Source organism: Amblyomma americanum, chromosome 7, assembly GCF_052857255.1.
Source record: "Amblyomma americanum isolate KBUSLIRL-KWMA chromosome 7, ASM5285725v1, whole genome shotgun sequence".
NCBI lineage: Eukaryota > Metazoa > Arthropoda > Arachnida > Ixodida > Ixodidae > Amblyomma > Amblyomma americanum.
In genome coordinates this window covers 62,422,710-62,449,739 of record NC_135503.1, presented here as the reverse complement: position 1 = coordinate 62,449,739, position 27,030 = coordinate 62,422,710, and the positions used below count along the sequence as shown (strand labels likewise).

General features: G+C 47.1%; 1 protein-coding gene across 3 annotated transcripts in view; it reads right to left on the bottom strand.

Moving 5' to 3' along the window:
- Positions 1 to 5,018: 5,018 nt before the first annotated feature.
- Positions 5,019 to 27,030, bottom strand: part of LOC144099223 (hepatocyte growth factor receptor-like) — a 64,582-nt gene continuing 42,570 nt past the window's right edge. For 2 of the 3 annotated variants that reach the window (XM_077632369.1, XM_077632371.1), the window contains 10 exons: positions 24,830 to 25,057; positions 18,678 to 18,867; positions 17,321 to 17,461; positions 15,897 to 15,983; positions 9,495 to 9,679; positions 8,489 to 8,598; positions 8,253 to 8,415; positions 8,011 to 8,147; positions 7,687 to 7,895; positions 5,019 to 6,803 (listed from right to left, as the gene is read on the bottom strand). In XM_077632369.1, the coding sequence (XP_077488495.1) occupies positions 7,709 to 7,895; positions 8,011 to 8,147; positions 8,253 to 8,415; positions 8,489 to 8,598; positions 9,495 to 9,679; positions 15,897 to 15,983; positions 17,321 to 17,461; positions 18,678 to 18,867; positions 24,830 to 25,057 (1,428 nt within the window). In that variant the 3' untranslated portion in view covers positions 5,019 to 6,803; positions 7,687 to 7,708. The remainder of the gene's footprint in view (positions 6,804 to 7,686; positions 7,896 to 8,010; positions 8,148 to 8,252; positions 8,416 to 8,488; positions 8,599 to 9,494; positions 9,680 to 15,896; positions 15,984 to 17,320; positions 17,462 to 18,677; positions 18,868 to 24,829; positions 25,058 to 27,030) is intronic. The other variant, XM_077632370.1, reaches the window with a different exon arrangement.

Below are 27,030 nucleotides of genomic sequence, written 5' to 3'. Positions count from 1 at the left end.
AGTTTCTTTTTACATGAAACGCAGGGAAGGTGTTATATATAATATTTGTGGAAACATTGTAAACGAGTGGTAGTTCAAGATAGTAATTAATGATCAGTAAAATGCATACATTGGCCCATTCTTCATTGCAAGCACTGGTATTAACAAGCGTAGCTGCAGGAATCGGGATGTACAGTCACGAGTGAAAAAGATTACCACTAGTGACGTGGCACCGGAGTGGCAGATGGCAACACTCGGCGCTTTGATTTGGAACACGCCGATAACAAAAGTGCCATGTGTATTTGAAAAGCACGGCGCCGCACCAGCCACCCGATGCGATTTTCAGGTGACGTCATTATGCTAACCAATCTTACTTGAAACTGTACCACAGGAAGGCAGCTCAAAGCTGCATCTGTAGTGCATGCAGGAAGGTTCATTTCTAGGCTAGCTAGCCTAGAAAATTTGCAACGTACGTGCAAGTAAGTTCATGGCAGCTTGCAATGAAAAGCAGTCGAGAGGAGTAGGCCTCAGGATTCTGCAAGATAAACAATTGTTGACTCACTAGTTCCTCGACTGAATACCTCGAGGGGGATTTACACTCCGGCTTTAAAACTTCCACAAGCACTTGCACCTTCAAATGGTGCCCCAAGCACAGAGGTTCACTGCTGGTTTGGGCGCTGACCTCACATTAATGACGCGCGCAAGACACTGTCACAGCGTGGTCAGCGGCCCTTGTTAGTAGTTTTGAAGTAAATAAATGCACTTTCCTTACGAGCTGATCTGACCATAAGCCAGTCTGGCATGACTGAGGAAAGTTGAAGATTTCCCAGTTGTGCACGTCCGGATACGGCGTCACACTGCGCGTTATCAGCTCCCAAAGCAGCACACCATACGACCACTGGTATGAACAAGCGTATGAATTTATGTTGGAGCTTATAACTACGGCTTTAGCAAAAACTGTCAGCAAATTCTCCAGACGGCTTCATCTCTTCGTGGACTCGAAGCGTCTGTCTCATAACTGTAGATGCCTTTCTCCAAGCTTTCTGGTGCCATCCATTTCACTGGAAGCTTAGTTTTCTGGTTATCACCATGGTAGTAGTCCTCGTAAACGTCACGTGAAAGACCGAAGTCGGCCACGCGTACGACGAAATCCTCCGTCAGCCTGAAATAAGTCTATCATTCGAACGCATCCCGTAAGGCACAGTACCAGCTAGGTCATCATCATCGGCCTAACTACGTTCACTGTAGGGCAAATTTGGACCCTCCGATATGTTGTTGCTGTCCTCTGCCAGAATGCAACAGCAACATACAATGCCAGCTGCGGCTACCTTATCCACGTCAACTTCCTCATCTCCTCTACCCAATACACTTGCCTTCTCATGGTATTGCGTGTCCTGTCAATGCCCATTTCTTGAATTTCAACTAATTATTAGCTTGCGTTCATTTCCTAACTCCTTCTATTCTTTTCCTGTCTCTTAACGTTACATCTATTGTATTGTTTTTCATTCCATAGCTTACTGCACGGTCCTTTATTTAATTTCAGCCTTTCCGTTGGCCTAAATGTTTCCTTCCCTTAGGTTAGTATTAACAAGATACAACAGTTGTATTCTTTCTCCTTAACTGATACTGTTAAGTTGCTATTCATGACATGAAAGTACCTGCCCTATACGCCGTACCCATTTTTATTCTCCTAGCCATTTCACTATCGTGGTCCAGATATGTACTTGCACTACGTGTGTGTATTCTTTGATAACTTCCGATGTGCCACTGCCAATCGCAAACTATAATTGTGCCCTTCCAAGACTGTTGAAAATTAGTTCAGATCACTACACATTAAGTTTAGACCCACTGTTTTGCTTTGCTTGTCAACGACTTTGATCATGCGTTGAAATTTGCCAGCTGCGTTACATATCAAGGCAATGCCATCAGCTAGTCAGAGATTACTAATGCATATTCTCCATTTTTCTTTTATCTCCGACAGAGCTGGAGAGATCGTGTCTTCATGCCTCACATCCTTTCTGATTGGGATTTTATTATTTTCCATATTGAGGACTATGGTGGCTCTGCAACCACTACAGGTATTTTTACAGTATCGTTGGATGTGCCTCAGCGCTGTACCTGTACATTAGCACCGGCTGATGTACAGGTAGAATCAATACGAATGAAAACGTTCAATTTTGCACATAAACAAACAATTTGCAACTAAATATGCATTGACGTAAGAGATGTCTTTTGGGTTTTACATAAAACGCAAAGCATAACTACTTCCAAGGAAAGTATGCTTGCCACTTAAATTTAATAAGTACCCACTGGTTGAGAATTCGTAATGTGCTTCGTAGTGCCACTGCCGGTAGTGTGTTTGCAAAAGGCACCAGGCAACAAGGTTTGTTTTTCAGTCTAAGAGTAGAGTCTTTACTACACTCCTGAAGTCAAAATGGTCTCGAAAGGTAAGGACAACGGTTCTCCCTACCTTAGACAGAGCTAGAGCTTAATGGGTGACGGAAGTGCTTCACTACACGGCTATGAAACAAACCTCGTCGCCTGATTAGTTTTCTCAACGACCGTATATTTTTCGCCCGTTACAGCTAACCGACTCTTTTTAATCGATATCATGAAGTGCTGTTCTGTCGATCTGAACTAGGACGCACGAAGATCAAGTATCAATGCTCAAGGATGAAATCAGTGTGGCAAGTGCTACCCCTATTCCGTAATTAAGCAGTTTAAATGTTTATAATCCGGAACAATCAACTTCAGTCGCGCAAGCTCGATACGTGTTCAACTATCTCGCTGCGTATAAGAAACAGATCGGAACGGTTGCGCCTAGTATAGCCTGAACAGTGGGGGCACTGCAAATGTCACCTATTTTTTGCTCTGAAATAGCATAGCTAGTTATCAGTTTTGCTGCAACAAGCAATACCCTGCCGCCACATACAGTATTGTCGTTTTTATCGCTGACACTTTCAAAAATTTCCCCGCCTCAACCGCTGGCTCGTTTGTGGTGAAACTGCATACAGAGCTTGCGTATTATGGTAGCTTTTGTATCGTAGCAAGTTTGAAAATGGTACTTTCTTAGTTCAGGCGCACATGATGCGAAAACGTAAGCGTCTACGAGAGATCGGCGAGCCAAAACTCGCAGACGACGCTTTTTCGCTAACGGGCGGCGGTGGCGCCATCTGTTTTCGACAGTACAAAGCGTTACGACAAGGCCGCCGAGACGAGCGTTGCAAACAATGTTCTTTGCAAGGTAAAGCCTCGTTAAATCAGCTGTTCTGATATTTTTCCCGCTCAGTTAGCCGAAAATACTGTAAGCGCTTCAGTTGAAGCAGACGAAACTGCCGGAACGGCATATTCAAAGGGCCCGCGCTCCTTGCAACACTCGCCTCAGCGCCTCGCCTCATAGTCGTGAGGCTTTTCGCTGCCGAAAACAGATGGCGCCACTGCCGGTTCTCAGCGAATAATAATAATAATAATAATTGGTTTTTGGGGGAAAGGAAATGGCGCAATATCTGTCTCATATATTAGTTGGACACCTGAACCGCGCCGTAAGGGAAGGGATAAAGGAGGGAGTGAAAGAAGAAAGGAAGAAGAGGTGCCGTAGTGGAGGGCTCCGGAATAATTTTGACCACCTGGGGATCTTTAACGTGCACTGACATCGCACAGCACACGGGCGCCTTAGCGTTTTTCCTCCATAAAAACGCAGCGTCGTCTGCGGGTTTTGGCTCGCCGATCTCTCGTAGACGCTTACGTTTTCGCATCATGTGCGCCTGAACTAAGTAAGTACCGTTGTCAAACTTGCTACGATACAAAAGTTACCATAATACGCAAGCTCTGTGTGCAGTTTCACCGCAAATGAGCCAGCGGTTGAGGCGGGGAAATTTTTGAATGTCTCAGCGATAAAAACGCACAACACTGTATATGAACACTAAGAAACATGAGCGTGCGCACCAAACGTTCATTGCCGTAGAGGCAGTTGCGCGACTGCCATTGTTCTCCAGGGCAGCTTTTGTTAAAAAATATACAGGCCGGACCTTTTGTTGCAAAGTCACTTTGTGACTGACGCTTGTCTATATGTGCTCTAGTACGTGACGCGCCTCTTGCAGCAACGCGCAGCTCGCAGACGCGCCGGCGACGCTCGCTAGGCGTTTCTGGTCTTGACTTGCATCGCGTCAAAGCCGCAGCACAGAGTGCTTTGGAGCTGGACATTGCTTATCATGCTACCATCACATTATAAATATAATTATCTCATAAAACTCTCTCTCTCATCTCTTCTTCATCTCTTCTCATCTCTTCTTCGGCATCAAAACGAGCGAGTTAAGTGCACCAGGGGAGGGCCGCCAACCACCTTTAGTTAGTCAGGTTGACTTCACCGCTGGACAGCGATGTGGCGTGAAAAATGAGTACGCGTCTGAAAGCCAGCCTCAAGCAATCCCCATGTTCACCTCTTCACGCGGTTTCATAGCCCTAGCGCTGCCATGAACTTTCCAAGTTGTGTAGCCGACCCAACGCAGGGCATCTTCCTCCAACAGAAGTACGAAGTAGCCGATCCCCCACAAAAATCAGCAACAGAGTTGTTCTGGCTTTAGACCTGGAGGGAGCATTTGATAATGTGAAACACTGCACAATTAACTGCGGCATACGAACGTACGTGCATATCCGCAGCTTCTTCACTGAATGGGGGGTACAAATCAACATTGGAGCACAATACACTCATCAAGTGAAGATGGGAACAACAGGTACCCCAAAATGAGCAAGGCTCTCTCTACTTTTCTTCAACATATATATGAGGAGAAGGTGGCGGTGCCATTTTTTAAAATGCGAAAACAATATATATGGCTCATGAGGCGGAAAAATCCGGCGTTGTAATTGTCTGCGGCAGTCAGTCTGAAAACCCACGTGACCTCATGATGTCATCGGCAGTGCTTACATCATCATGAATGATAGAAAACTAAAGCTTGTCCCGAAGCAGGTTTGGAACCTAGGCTGGCGCGAACAGATCAGCTTCACTGGCCACTTCATTAGAGCACTGCGCATTCTTCTTTTTCAGCATGGCATTTATTACAGTGATTCAATGTTTTATATACATGAACTGTGTACAAACGTTAGGAAAACAGTAGGAAATCAACACGTTGGATAACACGACATGCCTAAGCAACCAAGCACGCGAAAAGAGGCAATGCAGATAACATAACTAATACATAATATTACGACATACATAAACAACAACACAATAGAAAAAAAGTCTATGAAGAGCACGGCACTAAGAGCGGGTTCCACACCTGTTCGATCTCGATCAGGGCATACACTCTAAATGGCATTCTTCTGGGCTAAATGGTATGATTCCATCTGTGGGCCAGCGTGAACTTTGGGACGCAGGGACGTAGAGGGTAGCTCTTTTTTTCATGTTTCAATGTGCCTCTGTACGTCCCTGCGTCCCAAAGTTCATATTGGCCCACAGATGGTATACACTCCTTTTAGGCGTGCAATGATTTTACTGAAGTGCTATTTTGTAGAAACAACATATTCACAATGTTGGTCCATCATGCGTGTTTTCCAGAGGCTGTATAATTCAATAAGAAAGAACACATCTAAGGTTTCATGAACAAATAGCAGTGCAGTGAGATGTCGCATAGAATGCGATGTCAAAATAAGTCGTTTTTTTTAAACGTTCGCTGCATGGTATCCCAGACGAAGATTGCCTATTTGCAATTTCTGAAACAATGCTCAGTCCCATCGGGAGCATCACATAGGCTGCAATTTACCGTACACGCAGAAATACCCTTTTATTTTCTAACCATGTTTTAACGGGTAAGTTCCTGGAGTGTAGCTTATGCAAAAATGTTTTTGTACAAGGTGACAGGGGCATTTTACTTGCTCTCTTGAGTACGTTATGTCTGAGTAAACCAAGATAGACAGAGCGATACATGGGCGGAGGGAACAGTACAACCGTACAAACATTTCCTCGGCACTGGACACAGGATCTCAGACGAAAAACGAACAAGCAGAAAACGAACAGCCAAGTTCAACTGACGCATTAATCCCCACAAACACGGACGATCAGAAACATAAGAAGACAGAATGAGGCTCGGTAAAACATGAACTAAGTTGACTTGCTACAATGCATGCGCTATTGGTATGTAGTGTCCCGGAAAAACTTTAAACGTGAAGCTATCTGTCGGACAAACAAGTGGACTAAACCAAGGCGGTCAGCGCTTACAGGCTTGAAAAGGTTATCATGCCTCATTGATTCAAAATACGTGTCCTTCCACAAAAGTAGCGAAAATAATTCTGTGAAAACGCTGCATATGAAGTCTGTGCAATGAATAATTTGAAGTATATAATAAATTTTACTGGCGAGAGAGAGACTACATGCTGTCACCTTGTCACAAATTGAGACCATGGGGGAAACTATTCTGAGCATAGAGCTGAATAGTTAGCACGCGCTCTTTCCAATATTGTGCACAATCCTTATAGACACACAAAGGGATGTCAAGGCACTTGGGTGGCCTACATGTTCATTTCATACTAGCATATTCAGCAGGTGTCGCTTATCAGCGCAGAAAACTCGAGGTTATCTGCATAAGCTTATATCTTCAGTTCGTGACCTATTATTAATACAAAAACCATCATCCGCCTCACATGCGGGAGGTGCGGGGTTCGATCCCCAGTGCCGCTGGGTACACACCAGTGATACAATGGGTACAAGCTTTTCCCTGCCTGGTAGCTCGGCTTATGAGGGGTGAAATACTTGGGAAATTGGTCTTTGATCCCATCTCGAGTCGAAGAAGAATACCTTGTGCCATGGCGCTCTTTGGTCAAAGCTGCCCCTGCGCCATAAAAATTCAACTTCATTATCAATACGAAAACATTGACGGCTCTACTATTTCTGACCCTTGTGAAAGGTGGCTCCAAGTATAGTGCAAACAGGAGCGGGGACAGTGGTTACCCTCTTTCTGAGTGGGCCTAATGCGGACTGGTTGTCAAGGACAGCAATTTACAATCAAGCCCGTGGAGCAGCTTTTGTAACAAAGGCGCATCCCAGCTGAAAAAAATTGAAAGAAGATCGAACTTTTTTGCCAGGTAAATTTGCAGCAGTGCCAATTGTTCATGACTTTCACTGCAATATTGTAACGCTCTGGGCACTGCATGTATTGACCATTCCCTCAAGCCACATGTTCGACGAGGTGTAAAGTAGACATTGTAAGCTGTAGCTGATTTGAGAGGACCGTAGCAAAAATTTTATAACCAAAATTAGAAAGCATGATAGGTATGTAGCCATTTACAAATAGTAGTTTTTGCTTGTCATCAGTTTTTAGTATTAAGATAACGTGACTTAACAGCGGCAAAAAATCAACATCAATACTGGCCTAAAAAATTTGAAGCACAAAACTGAAGTCTCTCGTGCTCGGTTTGGATGTCGTTGTGTTCATCAACTTAAGTAGAGCGGCACGAACAGATCCACCTCACTGCCCACTGCATTAGAGTAGTGCTCCATTGCTGCAGGCAAACACCCCCTATGCATGCTTTCTCACTCAGAGAACGTAAGTAGTCGTAAGTGCCCTTCGTAATATTGTGCGGGCTTCGCTTGAAACAGTTATTACTGCTGTTGCGACTATATGTTTAGAGCTCAATCCATTTAGACTATGTGCTTAGATCCACTTTTAGACCCATGCCAAATCAAAAGTTGATCGTATAGGTGAAGGTGAATACCACTAGATGTGCTTGGTGTTTTCTACGGCGTAATGGCATCTGGGACTGTACATCCTGGGTTGTTGACATATCCAGCGTTCAAGCTGACTGTGTTGTTCCTTGTTCCTTTCTTTATACAGCTGGTGCACGTAGCGATGTCGGTGACAAGCTCAGAAAAGGGAGGTCGCTTTGCTGGGTCTTGGTGCCAACACTGGAGCATAATCTGATAGCTGCGGTCGAGAAGAATGCAGGCTATGTGTCAGACAGCAGTAGAAGGCACTTGCTTACAATATCTTGCACGATTGAAATCTCGGTTGGAAGACAAAAAGGCTCAAGGACACTCACAGCTCAGGTGGACAAGATTTTGGTAGCTGTAAACGAAGCCCTTCGTTTAGAAATTCCAGGATGTCCCAGGGCTCCATCGACGAGTATGGCGTCTCTCCCCACGTCATCACCTCCCACAGCAGGACGCCGTAAGCCCACTGAGTGACAGGAGATTAAATGCATGGCATGAAGGCCTACGGCGCAACATAAATATAACCTGCCTGTTATCAATTATCAATAAAAGTATTGCCTATCGGGCTTACCACATCAGTCTTGTAATTGTAGATGCCCTTCTCCACACTCTCTGGTGCCATCCATCGTAGGGGAAGCTTAGTCCCGTCCATTAACTTCCGGTAGTATTGCTTCTCATAGACGTCACGCGAGAAACCAAAGTCTGCAACGCGCACGACTAGATCCTTGCTCAGCCTGAAAAGGGAGCTGTGTTTAATGGATTGATGCTGATCATAACCCGCAAGGAAGAGGTACTTGCGCAACTCACATGCAGTTCCGAGCAGCGAGGTCTCTGTGCACGAACTTCATTTCCGCAAGATATCTCATACCTTCGGCCACGTGTCTGCAAAACGTTATAGCCTGTAGTGGCTTTATATCCTGGAATAATCAAGTATAAATTTAAGTACCAAGCACAAATTTTAAACAACATAAATTGCCTCTTGTTGTAATACGTGTTTTGCATGGGCACGTTCAGTTGCATTAGGTGGTCATAGCCTCGAGATCTAATAAATTTCTTGCAATGGTTTTAAATATATGGACCGGCACCTCGTATAGTTCTATGGCTTTAATTATAAACGAATCTAAGAGGCCCACACTAAACGCCTGCCGATGCGGCTGCATTTTGACAGAAGCCCGAGAAGATGTGTGGTGCGAGTGCAAATTGAAGGAAGAGAAGAGTGCTTGTGATTAGCTGGTATTAATTGATTACCTCTTCATAATTAGAGAAAAATCCTTTTATTGATCCCAGCTTCTGTATGCAGAAAACAGCGAGAGATAAATTCCAGGTTTCACCGCTATAGGCTAAATGAATAAGTAAAGTTCAATGACGTCCTCAAGAATTTTGCACGGATCGTCGAGGCTGACATTTTTGCATGAAAGCAGTGCGTCATAATATGTAAAGAAGTTATGTTCCTCAACCGCTAGTGCACTTTTATCACAAAGGGAAGGTGAAAAGCAGAGAACCGAAATGTTGGAAGCCCAAGAAAACCTAGGCCACGCGGTGCCACAGGAGCGCAGTTCCAGTTCAACGGTGAAGATGATCAGTTAAGTCAAAATTAATGTGGTGCTCTGGGCTACGGGGACTCTTTCATTTTCTTCCTCCTTTCATTCCCTCAGCCATCCCTCCTCTCACATCGAGAAACGACCACATATAATTATCGCAAGCCACAAAATCATCACAGATTTTAGTACCTTTAAAACAATCATGATATCACGCATATGCAATAGTTTCCTCCGTGCTACTGGAAGCAATATGGTTTCTTTAAGGGTCTCACATTTCTTTTGTCTCGTACGTAGTTCAGGAGATCACCATGTTCCATATAAGGTGTGATCACCATGAGTCCATTTTTTTCGTCCATGGTTAACCCATGAAGATGAAGCACATTCGGATGACAGAAGTCCTTCATGATCAGTGCCTCCTCGAGAAAATTTTTTCGGCCAGTTTCTCTGACCGCGTAACCTGAAAAACCATGTTACAACACCGTTGCATGAAATTCCTCAAGCACTTTTGTCACTACTAACAGCGTACCGTTGCAGCACTGCGTCACGTTTTGCCCCATTTCGTGGAGTATGAAGCTGTATATATTGCCACACTGCTCACATTCTGCGAGCGCCGCCATGCGGCCGCGCGGCATGACTGGGCTCGTGTGGGAGCGAAGAAGAGGACGTTCCCGTTCGAACGCGCGCTGCTGGGTTTCTGGCCTTCGGAGGCGCAACGTCTACTTTGCGCTGCAGGACTCGACCAAAACGTGGTTCGAGAACCACGAAGCTTCCTTTACCACCTGGGAGGCTTTTCGTCGAGAGCTGCTAGCGACATTTACCAGCAGCGAAAGAAAAGAGAAAGCGGAAATCGCCCTGCGTTCGAGATCACAGCAGCCGAACGAGGGCGTCGCGATGTTCATCGAGGACATGACGCAACTGTTCAACCGGGCCGACCCTGCTATGCCCGAAGCCCAGAAGGTACGACACTTAATGCGTGGCGTAAAAGAGCAGCTGTTTGCCGGACTGGTCCGTGACCCGCCACAAACAGTGTCCGACTTCACCAAGGAGGCAATGGGTATCGAGCGCTCTTTACAGGAACGGGGCGCCCACTACGGACGTCAGGCTACTGTAGCAGCCTCTTCCCAGTGCCAGTACACGCCTACGTCGCTGCCCGCCGAGGACCTTCGGGAACTTGTAAGAAGCCTGGTGCGCGAGGAACTGGCTAAACTTCGCTTTGAAGCTCCACAGGTCAGCGTCGCTGCCATTACGGACGTGGTCCGCGAAGGAATCCGACGAGTTGTGCAGTCACCCCCAGCTCCACACCCGGCGCCCTCCGTTATGACGTATAGCGAGGCGCTACGAAGTCCCGGGCCAGCGATGCGAGCATTTTCCCCCATCGCTCCTGTGCAATACCTGCAGGAGCCAATCGCAACAGCACCCTCCGTGCGGCAGGAGTTCAGGCCCCCCGTGAGCAAAGCGCACGTTTGGCGTACGCCAAACAATCAGCCGCTCTGTTACCACTGCGGAGAGCCTGGCCATATCCTCCGCCACTGCCCCTACCGCAGGATGGGTTTAAGGGGGTTTTCACCCGACTCACCTCGACCACGCTACAGTGAAAGACCACGGGATATCGAACAGTACTTGGCTGAAAACGTGCAATCTTCGACCTCGCAGCGACGCCAGTCCCGATCGCCATCCCCAAGGCGATTCTCTTCGCCCGGCCGCCCGTCATCCTCTGGCCAGTTCAGAGGTACGTCCCCACGTCGGGAAAACTGAAGACGGCGTCCTCTGGGGGTAGGACCGCCGCTGCCGCAGACAGTGAACAGCCTCCATCCGACGATTTTATGCGACGACCCCACCCGCCGACCTTAAAGACGATCCCACCGCCGACCTCACCGACGACCTCAGCGACGACCCCATCGACGACGGCAGCAAAAACCTCGCCGACAAATTGTCAAACAATTGTTTCCGCCGCCGAAATTCTTGTTGCCGCCGATGGCTATGACGTATCTGCACTCGTCGATACCGGAGCCGACTTTTCTGTCATGAGTAGTAACCTAGCCGCAACCCTCAGAAAGGTTCTAATACCTTGGCAGGGGCCGCAGATACGCACAGCTGGTTGCCATGTGGTAACGCCGGTTGGCGTCTGCACCAGCCGTATAAAGATCCGCGGTGCAACTTTCACAGGCTCCTTCGCCGTGCTACGAGAGTGCTCTAAAGAACTGATTCTCGGCATGGACTTCCTTAAAGAGTATGGGGCGGTCATCAACCTGCATGAGCAATTGGTATCGTTTTCGACACAGCGAGCCGTTGATACCGACCCCGAGCCGCACAGAGCACCATTACGCATCTCTGATGACCACACAACGATACCGCCGAGAGCAAGCAAGTTTGTCACAGTCCAGTGTGATACCAGCTCCGGTACTCGGGGCATTGCCGAAGCGAATATGTCGCTGCAACTGTCCCGGCAAGTTTGCGTTGCTCGCGCCCTTGTCGACCTTGTTCACGCGCGTACCACGCTCTTAGTGACCAACTTTAGTTGTGAACCCCAACATTTGACGAAAAACACGGTGATTGCCCATTTTGAAGAACTTGGCGAACATGCCGGCCAATGTGCCTTATCAACAACGGCTCCCGAAATAGCCGAACAGGACACTGCAACAGCCATTAGGGCCGACGTGAACCCTGACCTTCTGACCAATCAGAAACGCCGCGTGGAAAGCCTTATTGACTCTTTCCGCGACTGTTTTGCATCAACATCCAAGGTCCGCCAGACGCCAATAACTAAGCACCGTATTATCGTCGACAGTGACCAGAGACCGCTATGTCAGCGTCCTTATCGTGTTTCGTCGAAGGAGCGCGATGCTATCCGCCGCCAAGTTGCCGAAATGCTCCACGACGACGTCATACAACCATCGACGAGCCCCTGGGCGTCACCTGTTGTCCTCGTCGCAAAGAAGGACGGCAGCCTACGGTTCTGTGTAGATTATAGACGCCTCAATAACGTTACCAAAAAAGATGTCTATCCACTGCCGCGCATTGATGACTCATTAGACCGCCTCCGCCATGCTACCTACTTTTCGTCACTCGACCTTCGTAGCGGTTATTGGCAAATCGAGGTCGACGAACGTGACCGAGAAAAGACCGCCTTCGTTACTCCTGTCGGACTGTACGAATTTAAGGTGCTTCCTTTAGGCTTGTGTTCAGCCCCTGCGACGTTCCAACGTATGATTTACACCGTACTAACTGACCTGAAGTGGCAGTCCTGCCTTGTCTATCTCGACGACGTCGTGATTTTCTCCGACACGTTCGAGGAGCACCTGAAACGTTTGCGTGCCGTCTTCGAAGCAATTCGTTCTGCAGGTCTGTCTCTCAAGCCTGAAAAGTGCCACTTCGCATTTCGGGAGCTCAAGTTTCTTGGCCACATTGTGATGCTCAGGGCGTTAGCCCCGACCCAGAAAAGACCGCCGCCGTTGCTGCATTTCCCCAGCCAACAGATAAACGAAGCTTGCGGCGTTTCCTGGGGCTTTGCGCCTAATATCGGAGGTTCGTTCAAAACTTCTCCAAGCTCGCAGAGCCGCTGACTCGCCTGACAAAAGACTCCGAACCCTTTTTCTGGGGCCAAGATCAGGAAAAAGCTTTCATAGAGCTTAAGGCCCGCCTCCAATCTACGCCTATCCTTGCCCACTTCGACGAGCAGGCCGACACGGAACTGCACACAGATGCCAGCAATGTGGGCCTCGGTGCGGTGATTGTGCAGTGGCAAGACGGTGTGGAACGCGTGATCGCATACGCAAGTCGCACTTTGTCCCGTTCCGAAGTGAATTATTCCACAACGGAAAAGGAGTGTCTCGCTGTTGTGTGGGCAATCACAAAATTTCGTCCATACCTGTACGGCCGCCCGTTTCGAGTCGTCAGCGATCATCACTCCTTGTGCTGGCTTGCGAACCTCAAAAGATCCATCGGGGCGACTTGCACGGTGGAGCCTTCGGTTGCAAGAGTTCGACGTCACCATCGTGTAAAGTCGGGTCGGCAACATAGCGATGCAGACTGTCTCTCCCGAGCTCTTCTTCCGTGCCCACCAGATGAGTCCGACGACGATTCTGCTTTCCTCGGCGCTGTCACCACATCCGACCTTGCCCACCACCAGAGGGCCGACTGCGAACTGCTGCCTCTAATCGAGTACCTCGAAGGAACCGCTCCGTCTCCGCCCAGACTCTTCTCGCGCGGACTTTCGTCGTTTTGCTTAATAGGTGGAGTCCTCTACAAGAAAAACTACGGTCCGACCGACACTGCGTATCTCCTCGTTGTCCAACCGTGCTTCGTAAGGAAGTTCTCGCTGCATGCCACGACGACCTTTCTTCTGGCCACCTCGGTTTTTCCAGAACATTGGGACGCCTCCGCCACAAGTACTACTGGCCACGGCTTGCTGCGGTCGTCCAACGCTACGTTCGAACCTGCCGTGAGTGTCAACAACGGAAGGTACCACCGACAAAACCAGCCGGCCTTCTGAAGCCAATTTATCCACCGCAAATCCCATTCCAACAAGTCGGCATGGACTTACTGGGCCCATTCCCGGTGTCCTCCATGGGAAACCGGTATATTGTTGTTGCCACGGACTACCTAAGCCGCTATTGTGAAACCAAGGCTCTTCCCCGTGGCACCGCGGCTGAAATTGCACAGGTCTTTGTTCACCACATCGTGCTTCGCCACGGAGCCCCCGTGGTTGTATTAACTGACCGGGGAACCGCGTTTACGTCGGCTCTTACACACGAGGTCCTCCGTCTTAGTGGCACCAGTCATAGAAAAACGACTGCTTACCATCCTCAAACGAATGGACTTACTGAGAGGCTGAACAAGACCATCACAGATATGATGTCTATGTATGTCGACGCTGACCATCGCAACTGGGACGAAATACTTCCCTACATCACGTTTGCGTACAACACCGCCCTCCAAGAAACGACGCGCTTCACCCCCTTCCGTTTGGTGTATGGCCGAGATGCCCTGACTATGCTTGACGCCATGCTGCTCCCGGATTGTACCCCCTCGTCTGTCCCAGGCGCTGACCAATTCGTTCGCGATGCAGAAACCGCTCGCCACCTTGCTCGACAACGCATTCGCCACCAGCAGACAACTGACGCCCGGCGTTTCAACCTCCGCCACAGGGAGGTGATTTACCAACCCGGCGAGCACGTCTGGGTATGTGCGCGGTCGCTCTGAAAAGCTTCTGCGGCGCTACTTCGGCCCCTACGAGGTGCTACGTCAACTCAGCGATGTGAACTATGAAGTGTACCCGCAAGGAGTTGTCCGGTCTTCTCGCCCGCCCAAGTCTGAAGTTGTCCACGTGTCCCGCATGAAACCGTATTACGCCCGTTAGCCCCTCCCGGAGTTCACATTCAGTGCTGCACCACACGCCATCGCATTTCGGTGTCTCCACACTCTTTATCCCCCTTGCCGGAGGCATCGAGGCGATGCCTCTTGAAAGGAGGGGGGCAATGCCACACTGCTCACATTCTGCGAGCGCCGCCATGCGGCCGAGCGGCATGACTGGGCTCGTGTGGGAGCGAAGAAGAGGACGTTCCCGTTCGAACGCGCGCTGCTGGGTTTCTGGCCTTCGGATTAACAAAAGCCCTTTTTTTCGTGCCGCCGCATACGTTTGTCGGCAACAATATCGTAACATTTGGCTGGATGATGTGAGAAGCTACTGTGAATATGTTCCGCCCAGCACACTTCTAAGACAGCTCTTGAGTAAGTATTGTTGCGGTGATTTCTTGCCTGATAATGGCCACTAGTCTTCAACGGAGAAAAGAAATTTGGACGCTGTTTTACTTAATGGTGACTCGATCAAATTGTATACAATGGAAATTCTGCGGCTGAATATTGGCGAATTAGCCCTTCATAGCGATGAGACGAAACTCTTCGAGTATAGAAAACGGAAGCAAAAAATGAATCTCCGTCGCCGAATAGGCATGACGCATTATTAATGCAAAAACATTCTATGGCTATGTTTGTGGTTTGGTGTCATCACGAGCTTGTCCGAACGAATGGGTTTATGCGAAAAAGAATGGTACCATCGGATAGAGCATAAAAAATCTCATACGGGAAAGCGGGGGGGGGGGGGGGGTTTGAAGTGGGTTAATTAGTTAATTAGAGCCAAAATGTTCAAGAAAGTGGGCGGGGCCGGAGCAAAAGTGACGCCACATTTTAAAACACCGTAAGTGGGCGGAGCCAAGCATGGCGCCAAATTTGAAAAAGCGAAAGTGCGGCTGGAGCCAAGCGTGGCGCCAAGTTTGAAAACTCAGAATAGGCAATTGACAGAAGAGAGGCGAGGAGGCGTCCATGCTTTCGCATTGCTCCAATGCGGGTTACCGCAGTGATCTCGAACGTTTTTTACTCATCCTTAGTTCTGGCCATGCAATTGCCATCTAGTTTAGAGTCCATGCGGTGTACAGAATGTCGAATGCAGGACTCGGGGGGTTAACGACAGCCTTTGCAATGTACTGGTGCGTTGCTATATCTCCTTACTCATGAGTGTTGGAATCTTCCGCACACTTTCTATAAATATAGGAAAGCAATACGGTAACAAACCGTCAGTGTGGATTTCAGAAAACGCGAAACATTTTTCCCTGTTAAGTTGGCTAAAATACAAGACATGTGATGCTTCCCAAGTTATAGGCATGTCTGGCACTCACTCTGGCGTAATGTCTTGACAGCAACCATGATGGCATGCCCCTTTGGTTCAAGCTGTATGAATCCTTGGTAGACGCGGCCAAAGCGCCCTGAAGCAAGAAGAAGAAAAATCACAGTTGGGTGTAAAGCGTAATACAACTATTAAAAATATCACACAATACCAAGCGCTCAACTTTCATTATTGAGAAGGCTAATCGCTATCTTATCTACTTGAAGTTATCTAAGCAGATGTGCATTGCGTACTCAAATGGCATAATGCTGTGGCGATGTGCTTGAAAATACTCACGATCTATAGAGATGTGCTTGGCAGGCGTGTATTCGAAATCGATCATTGAGTGTTTGAACGCAACAGCACAGAGTGCAAAACAAACCTATTCCAGCGAATTTTGAAAGGAAAACAACCTAAGTGAAATGGGCAGTAATAAACTGCATGCCCTTGATCCCACGAGTGGCCGAAATAAACATTGAAATGCTCAGCAGAAATGGTGACCGTGTATTATAACATTAAACGCATAAAAAGCTCCGCTGTTATAGTGCAAGTTACACTTTACAACTCTACACTTTAGAATCAAGTATGGCAAGCAGGTAAGGGAAACAGCACAAGTGCATTCTGGAACTGTCAGGGGATTACACAGGGTGTTTCATCTAATCCTTGACTTTACACAATTTTGAAAAATAGGCTTTTTAAGTTAAAAGAGCACTTTTTTCGGCATAGCATTGTCAGCTGTGCAGTGCATCAGAATGCAGCTAAGCCGTGCTTGACTAGTATTGAATAGTTAAGTTTTGAACTATTACCGTTAGGCTCCTAATTATTGAGAGGTGTGCTGCCCACTGTAAGTGATATCCATGTCAGGTTTTAGAGTTTTGAAAACGTGGATATCCTCGGCGCTGTGGTCCAACAAATTTTGGATATTTCGGCGAGTTACGTGCACAGGAAAGGTTGGTTTGCCTGCAAGCGTCTTGAAAGCACATGTATTTTGGAGCGATGCAGCCAAAATTTGTTGGGCCACAGCGGAGTGGATAGCCGCGTTTTCAAAATTCTAAAATGTGATATGGATATTACTTACTTTGGGCTACACGCCTCTCAATATTTAAGGAGCCTTAAAATAATTGTTAAAAAGTGAACTATTCAATATCAGTTAACCAGCCTGCTAGTCAGCGCATCTTAGCTGTATTCTGATGTACTGCACCGCTGACAATGCTGTGCCAAAAAAAGCGCTCTTCTAACTCAAAAAGCCTATTTTTTAAAATTCCGTAAAATCTTAGGTGAAACACCCTGTATGCATTTTAAGACTTTCACGTGTGGCACGCACTGTGATGCAAAATTTATAATGGCCGTGCTAATAACAATGATAACTACACTTGCACACAGTGCGAAGCATTACACAGTGAACGTCTTCGAAAAGCCAGTACAGAAGCGCCTTACCTATACCAATGACAGGACCCAATGTGACAGCCACTCTATCGATGAGTAGTCGCTTATTTTCGAGCAAAGCCTTCGTGTCTTCCGGGAAGGAAGATGCTATGAGGGTCTGTCCTTCGGAGTCGTTTGTGCACTGATCATGTCCTGACAATAAAAAAAAAAAGAAATCATGGTCAACGATTACGAAGGTCTCAGAGGAGGGAGCAACGGGGTTAAAGAGGATTGCGCATGGTAGCGAATGCAGCACCCACAGGGCATGCAGCTGCAGCACTGTTCGGAAGGGGTTGGATAGATTGGCCCAAAGTTTCTATTTTTCAAGCACGCGGCCTTGTATGACGCGATGTCTAAGAGCACAATGTTCATAGAGATACCTAGGGTGCCAGGATATCTCATCCTACGAGCCAGATATTTTGAAGAGCTATGTTTCTTACGTTCATCTGGGAAAGCTAATTAGCCCATAGTCTCTACCAAGTACATTAGCTGGCTGACAGTTATTGCGAACAGTACGCATTTGGGAGGTTATGTGAGAGGATTTATCAATTGATAGTAATTATAACATTCTTGACGGCTACAATAGAACAGTCTGAGCTTTTAATTCAGTAATAGGAAATAAAGGGAGAGAGTTGGCAAAACCCAATGACTGTGAGGCATTGACCAGCTTCTTTACAGACCTCAAGGGCAGTAAAGCAATATTCTGAGTTACTGGGGTGGTTTTTGCTTGAAATCTATGCACTCTTCATTTAACTGTTCATTTTGAACCAGACGTAAATTTTTGTATCAATAATTGCACTAGGCAAGGGTATTTATACTGACTTCAAATGCTTTCGTTGATTGCAAATCCGTTAGTTCTTGACCATTATTACGGACATCATGATATTACTACTTTGAGCAAAACAAATTATTTGGAAGCTTTTGAACAAAGTCATCGAATTCTGTATGAAAAATATTGCGCTAAAGTAAATAAAAATCTAAATTTATCCTTGAAGCGTAAACTGATCTTTGCAAATAAAGAATTTAGGCCAATAGAAGGATATTTTAACTTGGTTAAGATGACTACCCAAAACTACGCATTAGTTGGATTTTCTAAGAGCAGGCTGTTTTTTCATTTTTGAGTTGTTCTTACTTAGCTATACCATCATCTATAAGCGATTTTTTGAAACTATGCGATTTGTTATATAGAAAAAAAATAACAAAAATGCACCTGCTACCGGTTAGGTCTCTCTTCTTACATATATTTGCCTGGTGGCCGCTAACAACTTTCTATTCAGACTAGTGAATTAAGAGCTTGAGGGCAGATTCCCCACGAGTCACATTTTTATGAGTGAATCTATATGCTAGATTAGGAGGCGCTTGCACTTACCTGGCCCCTGGCCAGTGCGCACTCTAATTTCGGCTTCCATCAGGTCGAGACTCTCATCACACTTGGTTAGCTTCGATTTTCGTGTCTGGCAACATCGGTAGCAAATCCACACGCCAAGAACAGAGGGGAGGAGTGACACCGCCACGATGATTGCGGCGGAATGCAGCTTGAATGCGTCCTCTTCGGGCTGCTAGGAGCAAAAGGAGTGGTCGTGAATGAATAAGGCCTCCGGGTAAAAGATAAATTGAGAGAATAGCTGGTGGTTCCTGCTTTTGTAATTGTCTGCATATCCGCGTGATGCTTCACGCGATACTAAGACCCGTAACAAGACAAAAGCAGAACTTACCATACTCGCCGAATGAGTGCGACATGCGGCTATAGCCCATAGAGGCCTCGATGCAGATTACCTATCGATATTTCAATAATACAGCGTCATGCATGTACGTTAGGGATATGCTTGACCTGTTCCCGAACGTGCCGTTCAAGATTTATTTGCAGCACTGCTACCACCAAACAGGCGGTGAGAGTTGCTCACCCATCTCGCGATCGTAATTTTAGGATAGCATAGGATAGGGTAGGAAAACTTTTAATGTCCAATAGAAAGAGGGTATCTAGAGGGCTACCTGCCTAGGCGATCGCCGAAAGGTCTTGGCTCTCGGCGGCAGCTTCGGCCAGTCGGACGAGTTGTAGCTGAGTCTCCGCATCGGAGCTCAGTAGTAAGGACTCCCCTTGGTCTTTCGACTTTAGTTGTCGTCCTGGTCGGGGTGCATGAGGACATTCCCATAGTATGTGGTCCAAGGTGGCCTTAAGATTGCAGTTTGCGCATTTTCCTGAAAGTTGCCCTGTGTGCATAAGACTCCACGCGTAGGAGCTCGCTGTATACCCCCTCAAGCTCGTGGTCCGTCCTCTACTTGGGCCTTTTGCTGGTTTGCGAAATAGAATCCTTTGACGGTCACACCTCCTACGAACCTTCTTATAGGGCCTATGCATGCAGATACAGCACTCCAACTATCCCAACACTTTGCAGTTAGCTGCTGACACACGACTTGTATTAACTACCCAGTGCTGCCAAAAACAAAGAACAGACAGCAAGAACCTATGGCAGCAACATTTTCTCTTTATAGTTGGGCCTTTGTGCTCTACTGCAGTAACACCTAAAGACACTGAAGACTCTTTCCAGCCCAGAGCAACTTTGTAATAAAAAAAACAGAAACAAACATGAACGCGAATCTTGAGGGGAGCCTCAGCGTGCTACCCAATGCTTCTACTAAAGGATTTCTGTGTAGCTATCTCCCGTAAACGAAGACAAGTCCTGGCCCGTGTTAATTTTGTTTTACGCTGTGAATCGTGAAAGCTTGCAGCCTTTTCCCTTTCAGTTATTTTTGGTTACTAAAAATCTCTCAGTTATTTTGAACTGGCATTTCCTCCTTCCCACAAAATCGAACTGGCGCGAGGAGAAGGTATTTCATCTAAGGTCTCCCACTACAATTTGTATTTACGCATGAATGTGTGACGCTTGTGTTTCGGCGTTCGGGGGTTCGACTGACTGCATGCGTCATGGTGTGATAGACGTGTTAGCACTAATTTTAACCCCTTGTCGTGCAGCCCGTTTGTGGTCAATGCCTTCAGAGTTCTAGTCCTCTGTTCCACCTGTCGCACGTTCTACAGCGCTAGCTGGATTTGGCAAGCCTTCCCTGTTTCCTCACATGTCCGCATCTGCACCGGTTCGCCCGCAATCACGTGACCTCTGTAGCAGGTGCGGAGCAATAGTGGAAAGCACTGGGGGAGGGGAGTTCGGGGGGAGAGCCAAGTGCGCCCAGCAGCAGCCGGTGAGGAGGTGCAAGAGGGCGACCCGCCATGATGAGTGATACACATGTCGCAGATGCCGATGGCTAATCAAGTTTAAGAGATGTCGCGCGGACGCAGAGAGCCGCCGAGCAGCTCACAGAGACCAGGCTCACCAGTGTGGCACCCCAGTCACGGCAAATAGGAAGGTCCTCAGAGGAGCTTTAGGCAAAAGCAGTGTCATGGTTAATGCGGGACGGCGTCATGCCGAAACTCGTGCTCGTTACGCTGTACTCTGTCGATGAGCACCAGCCTGGAAACGTATTGCGCTTGGAGCCCGGGGGAGCGCGTACGTTAAAGCGCTTCAACAAAGCTCAAGCGTAGGATGCTGTGCTGACTGGAAGAACGAGGCTCATCAGTACATCGAAGATAGGCCCGCGAATATAAGGGCAACAACGTGAGCTGAGCGATGACCTCGAGCTGCGGACTAGGAAGGGGCATACAGTCGGCTAAGTATTTCGCAGAACCAGCCAGCGCTGATGGTCATGCATCAGGGGACCAGAGTTCAGTAATTATTTATTTTTTGGCTCAGGCCTCTAGCGCACGTGCGGTTTTATGAACTCGATGCTCCGCTTGAGTTGCATATATTGCCCTGTTGCAACGCAGCTGGTGTTTCATGTCGCTTCTGGCTGCTGTACCATTACTTCGACGGCTGTAAAGCAGATGGTACGCCAGCTGGCATCGATCATTCGCATTAGAACGGGCGTAATACCATTCAATTTTAATAATAATAATAATATTAATAATAAAAATAATTGGTTTTTGGGGAAAGGAAATGGCGCAGTATCAGTCTCATATATCGGCGGACACCTGAACCGCGCCGTAAGGGAAGGGATGAAGGAGGGAATGAAAGAAGAAATGAAGAAAGAGGTGCCGTAGTGGAGGGCTCCGGAATAATTTTGACCACCTGGGGATCTTTAACGTGCACTGACATATCGCACAGCACACGGGCGCCTTTGCGTTTTGCCTTCACAAAAACGCAGCCGCCGCTGCCGGGTGAGGGATGTTTCAAAGCGTTTGGCGGCATATTTCTTGTCACCCCGTGCCCCACCGATTAAAAAGAAGCTAGCAACGTCTAGCTTCCATCCATCCATCCATCCATCCATCCATCCATCCATCCATCCATCCATCCATCCATCCATCCATCCATCCATCCATCCATCCATCCATCCATCCATCCATCCATCCATCCATCCATCCATCCATCCATCCATCCATCCAGGTCGATGATGGAAGGATTTCACAGTGAAAGCTTTAATTGCTTTGCACAAGCCCTTTATGGGCACAACAATCATTCCTTCGTTCGTTAAGTAATTATTAATAAAGTGAAAGCCGGGAATGAACACCGCCGGTTGATATGGCACCGGCCGAGTGGTACACCGTCAAAGAGGAAAGGGAAAGCCGGTTTAGCCGCAGCTGGCGTAGCGAGGAAGAGAGGGAGGGAGGGAAAGACAGAGAACCGCTGCGTGGAGGTAGGCAGTAACGTCGGAGCGAAAGAAGAGAGGAAGCAGTGACCCGGCTTGCCGAGACTCCAGCGGCTCGCTCGTCACGGAGGTATACAACGGAGGTAGGGGAAATGGAGAAGCTAGCGCGATGATTGAGTGAGCTGAAGAGGATGATGACTATACTCGGCAATGGAGCGTGTCACCTAACAGCTGCCGGAGCAGCGGCATGAGGCTTACAAAAGTCGCAAGGAGTGAGCTGTGGAGTTCAATGCCGCGTTGAGGAAGTGCGAATAAGAGGAAACCACGACGGATGTGGGCGAAAACTGTGCGCCGTCGAATACTCGTAGATTCACCACGCCAGCGGTAGTGGATATTCTTCATTCTGACCGGAAAGTCGAAAGCGTGTTGATATCCGAACTGAACGTGCAAGACCGCACCGTCAGAGGTGGTGCTGGCTCATAAAGCGGCAAAGCCCACTGGCCAGACGAGTTCGAAAAAGAGAGGCTAAACCAAGTACAAAAACATGCTCGAACAGATAATCAAAGCAGAGTAGCTGTTTGCGTGTAAACTGGCTCGTCGCGAGCATGAAACGTCTGTAAGTATGCTTGTGCCTGCGCTACCATTCCCGTCCGTCGTATGCATGATCTAGACCGACCTTACGTGTCGGAAACGCCGCTAATTCCAACCAGCTGTCGCTGATAAATGCAATTAAGTCATTAAGCTTAGCTCTACTACGATAACAGTAAACAAATTATTCTCGTATAAATCACAGCCATCCTAATTAGCCTAAGGCAATTCTGTGAGAGCGGTCCGCGTGTACTCGTCGAGTTGACCACGATTGTTTGCGCGCATGAGAGACCGGGCCGCGTAAATTTGGTACAATGTGCGGTGCTCGTGAAAGGTCAGGCAACATGAGTCCGCTAGAGGCGCTGATGGAAGGCTCGTTCGCTTCTGCTCGTGTTGTCTTTTGAATCAACGAGGCGTGATAACCTTTTCCGGCCTGTAAGCGATGGCGAACTTGGTTTAGTCTACCTGAGTGTCCCCTATCGCCGTGTACAAAAACATTTTTCCGCAAGCTGCATACTGAGACATTATTCGTTAAAATATGGTTAGAGAAAACAGTATTTTTGTGCCTATGGTAAACCGCTTCCTCTGTGACGCTCCCGAAGCGATTGAACATTCAGTACTCTTCTGGAATGCCATGAAATGGAAATTGAAAAACACAATTTGACACCGCATTCAGCACGATATCTGACTGCGCTGCCATTAGTTGACGTCGTCAATCCTTAGACATCCTTTTCTAATTGGATAGCACAGCGACTGGAAAACATGTTTGATAGACCAATATTGCGAATCTATTGTTTCTGCAAAAAAACCACTTGAGTAGGAATATCATTGTACACCGAAATGAAATGTATGCCCAGATCGGGTTTGAACCGGAGTGGCACTCGCTCTTCTGGGCTCGTCATTGTCTTTTTTTCTAGTTCTTTAGTTCCTTGGGTGTTTCGTATTAGCATGCATTATGTGTTCGGCATTTCCTTCTTTCAGATGCTTGGTTGCTTAGGTGTGCTGACTCGCCTCTGTTTTCTTAATGTTTGTACTTAGTGCATATACATAAAAGATTACACCACTGTAATAAATAATTAAGAAAAGAAAAGGATGGTGCAGTGCTGTAATGTAGTGGCCTGTGAAGCTGATCTGTTCGTCGAAGCAGGCCATGACTTGAATACGATCGTGTTTGATATCTACTACGTTTGGTATCGAAAATCGTCCGCGCTGGTAGCATTGTATTATCATCGTAACTCATCGAATGATGATACACTTATTTTGGCATCCAAAGTAACGAACAAAAACTTATGCCAACGTTTACTCAACATCACACCAGTTCGACGGTTGCCACACTTATCCATACCACGTTATCAAATACATGGAGGAAGTAAAGAACTCAGGAGAGGCAGTTACGTCACATTTTTTTGAAGCCGAACCCCTCCCCCCTCTTCCCTCCATTGTCTCAGCGCGCTAGCGCATGCGCAGGAGACAATGCAGCAGACGACGCCGCTGCGCCTAGCGTTGCCATTGGCTGCGCCGTCGGCCAAAGGCTCCCGGTAGTTCTTGCGAAAGCGCGTGACTTCCGGCACACTTTTTGGAATGCATCTCGGATAGCAGGGACCTCTCCTGAGCTTTTCTTCCTCTGTGATCAGATACAACTGCATCACGTGACAACAGTGTCGACGGTAAATTTCTGTCTTTTTTTAGTTTTTATTTACATTGCTGTAAATATATTTGTGTTACATAGACACAAACCCCCGTCTCGCCCCGTTAGATGCCGAATGTTCGGTTTTCTTCAGATTTTCAGCAAGGGAATTGCGACTGAACCTCTTTTTCGTGTTTTTCACCATTGACACTCCAGATCGTTTCAGACCTTGCAATCCGTGGCTTCTGGCTGCAGAGCTGCGGTACCGCAAGCCAGAAGTCACGTATGGCACTCAGGATTGCGATTCTGTTGTTAGTAGCTCTGCTATCGACATAGCCGCAGTCCTCGAGGGCAGCACACACGCACTGGATGTATAAAAGGTGTTTGTAATAGGTCCTACTGTTACGAAGGGAAAACTTATCGTTCCAGAACTAGCTTGTTGTCCTAAAGAACCCTATGTCGGCAGCTTTATCTGGAGCTGATTTCGCTGCCCAGCTAGAGAAAACACGAAACAAAATGAAAAAAAAGTTTTGGCGAACTTTTCCAACTGCTGTTTCTACAAAAGGGCAGTGAGTTCAAGAAAATACAATCTCTCTTGCACAGCTGAATTTTTATCCATGTCAACGAAACATGCAAACTGTTATAGGGACAGTTAATGGTGACTATACCTCAGAAAGTACTATGGGGCCTCGTTCGGGCAGGTATGTGAAGTTGAAGTAGCTCTCTTCGCCAGCGCTGTTCAGCGGCAGATGCAGTCCGTCCATACGGAAGCTGATCTGCACCACGATAGGAAGCTGGTGCTGCTGTTCCAGGTCGGCGCTGCTGATGACAGACGACTCCATGAGAGACGCCCGAGAGCACTGCATCGTTAGCCCACCCGGTGAAACCCGGCAAGCCTGCAGAAATAAACGAATCGGTTACGTTGAATAAACGAACACCCAATTCGCTTACACATTTACAGTGTCGTCCATGTAGAGCTGTGTCTTTAAGGGGCTTGAGGAAAGTTCCATGAACATCTTGTTTGAATTAAATATCGATTATATTGCCGCGAATCATTGCACTGTTTGTTCATTCTTCAAATCTGCCGCCACGCCGCTTTATTTCTTTGTTTGCGACGCAAGACGCGACCAGATTTACCTCGATTGATCGCATACAGGCAGAGCTGATTCTACGTTGTTACAGAATGTTCTAATAACTTTGCACGCTTTATCTAGAAAGGTCGCTATCAGCTTTGAATTTAGCACGGCCGACAGAGGCGGGCATTCTGTTCGACGACCGCCGAGCACGCTTGTTGCTACGCAGCCGCCGAGTGACTGAGTCCATTATGGGCGCAAGTCAGCCCAAATAAAAAGTTTTGTTCAGACACCATTTTAGCAGCCTCTCTGCTTTCCGAGTGCAGTCACCACTTGGTGACAATATGACTCTGTCTGGCTGTGTTTGTTCGGAAGAAAAAGACACAGCGTATAAAATTGCAGCTTTTGCGTTACTCGATTCGAACTTGCGATTTTTTAATGACCCTAAAGGAACTCCATGAGCACCGAGTGAACGAAATTGGTAGTATAGACTGGGTTCAGGTATCTGCCGGGATAGAAACTGTTTGAACGTTAGATAATTTTTATTGCAGAAAAGGCCTATGGTGACGACGCCTGCATTTCACTTGTAAACTCTTCTAGGTTAGGAAAAAAATCCGTTACATTAAAAGTAGTGTATTTGACTTTAGGATGCGATGTTCTCTCGATGCAGACCAACTTGAATTTGGCCTCAGTGTCAATTCCAGGGACATGTGGGTGGGGCATCTGCAGCTTTGGGGAATGTGACCTCCCTAGTCGCTGTCAAGGTAGGCGTGCGACCTAATTCACTTTAAATGCAAGTGGGCTTAGGTTGTTTGCTATTCGCTGTGACTTTACTCATCTCAGAGAGAGCGATAATTATTAAACTTGAATGAATAGGGGCGTGTGTTTGCGAATTGATGTGCCTTGTTCGCATGTATTTTGTAGTAGCAGGCCACGGTCACTTTGCCGCCGGCCGACCTCTTCACCTTTCCTTTCATTAAATTGCTTTCTTTCTCTCGTATGCTGTTTGATGTGACATCGGTAAAAAGCGTTTCAGCGCCAGTAAAGAAAGGCTTGAAATGACGGGCCAAACTGGTTGTGAAATACTCTTCTGTAGCTCAGAGTGCCTCTATTGTTTCACAGTAATTGAAAAGTATACTGCGACGGAGTAGAGTAGGTGCAATTTGACTTCTAGTAAATGTTAACCTGCAGAAGTAGTGGATGTTATCGAATATCTCGAAAAAATAGATACCTTATAGTTCATGCGTGGTCTGACGAGGATAACGCTGAGTGCTTGCCCAGTTGAAAAAATCGATAGAAACGTGTTAAAAATATGACAAAACGTTTTGTCATGGTGTCATAACGGCGGTGTTTTCTGTCGTTTTGTTGTATTTTTCAGTACTACTGTAGTTCTTCTTTAAAACTTCTGTGTAGTCTGCAGTTCTGTAATAACTGCACAGAATTCCGTTGTTTCTGCAAAATGTCTGTGGTTACTGCTTGTTCAAGGTAAAATAAATTACACAGAATCTGTTGTGACGAAAGAAATTCGGTCATGTTTTTTTCGACTGGGTGAGCATGTTAACTAGACATTTCTTCATATTATTTCGTATACTTAACATGCATATTCCTTCATACTTCTCATATTCATATATTCGCTCAGCGGTCCTAATAACAGCAGAAATTCAAAGAAATGGAGGAGAAAAACAAAGATTCGTAGTTTTTCTGCGGTCATCCGCAATAATTCTTAAGCATGAAACACGGCGTGCACATGAAAGATCACTGGCTCTTCAATCGGTTAGCGAAAGCCGATTGCTCCC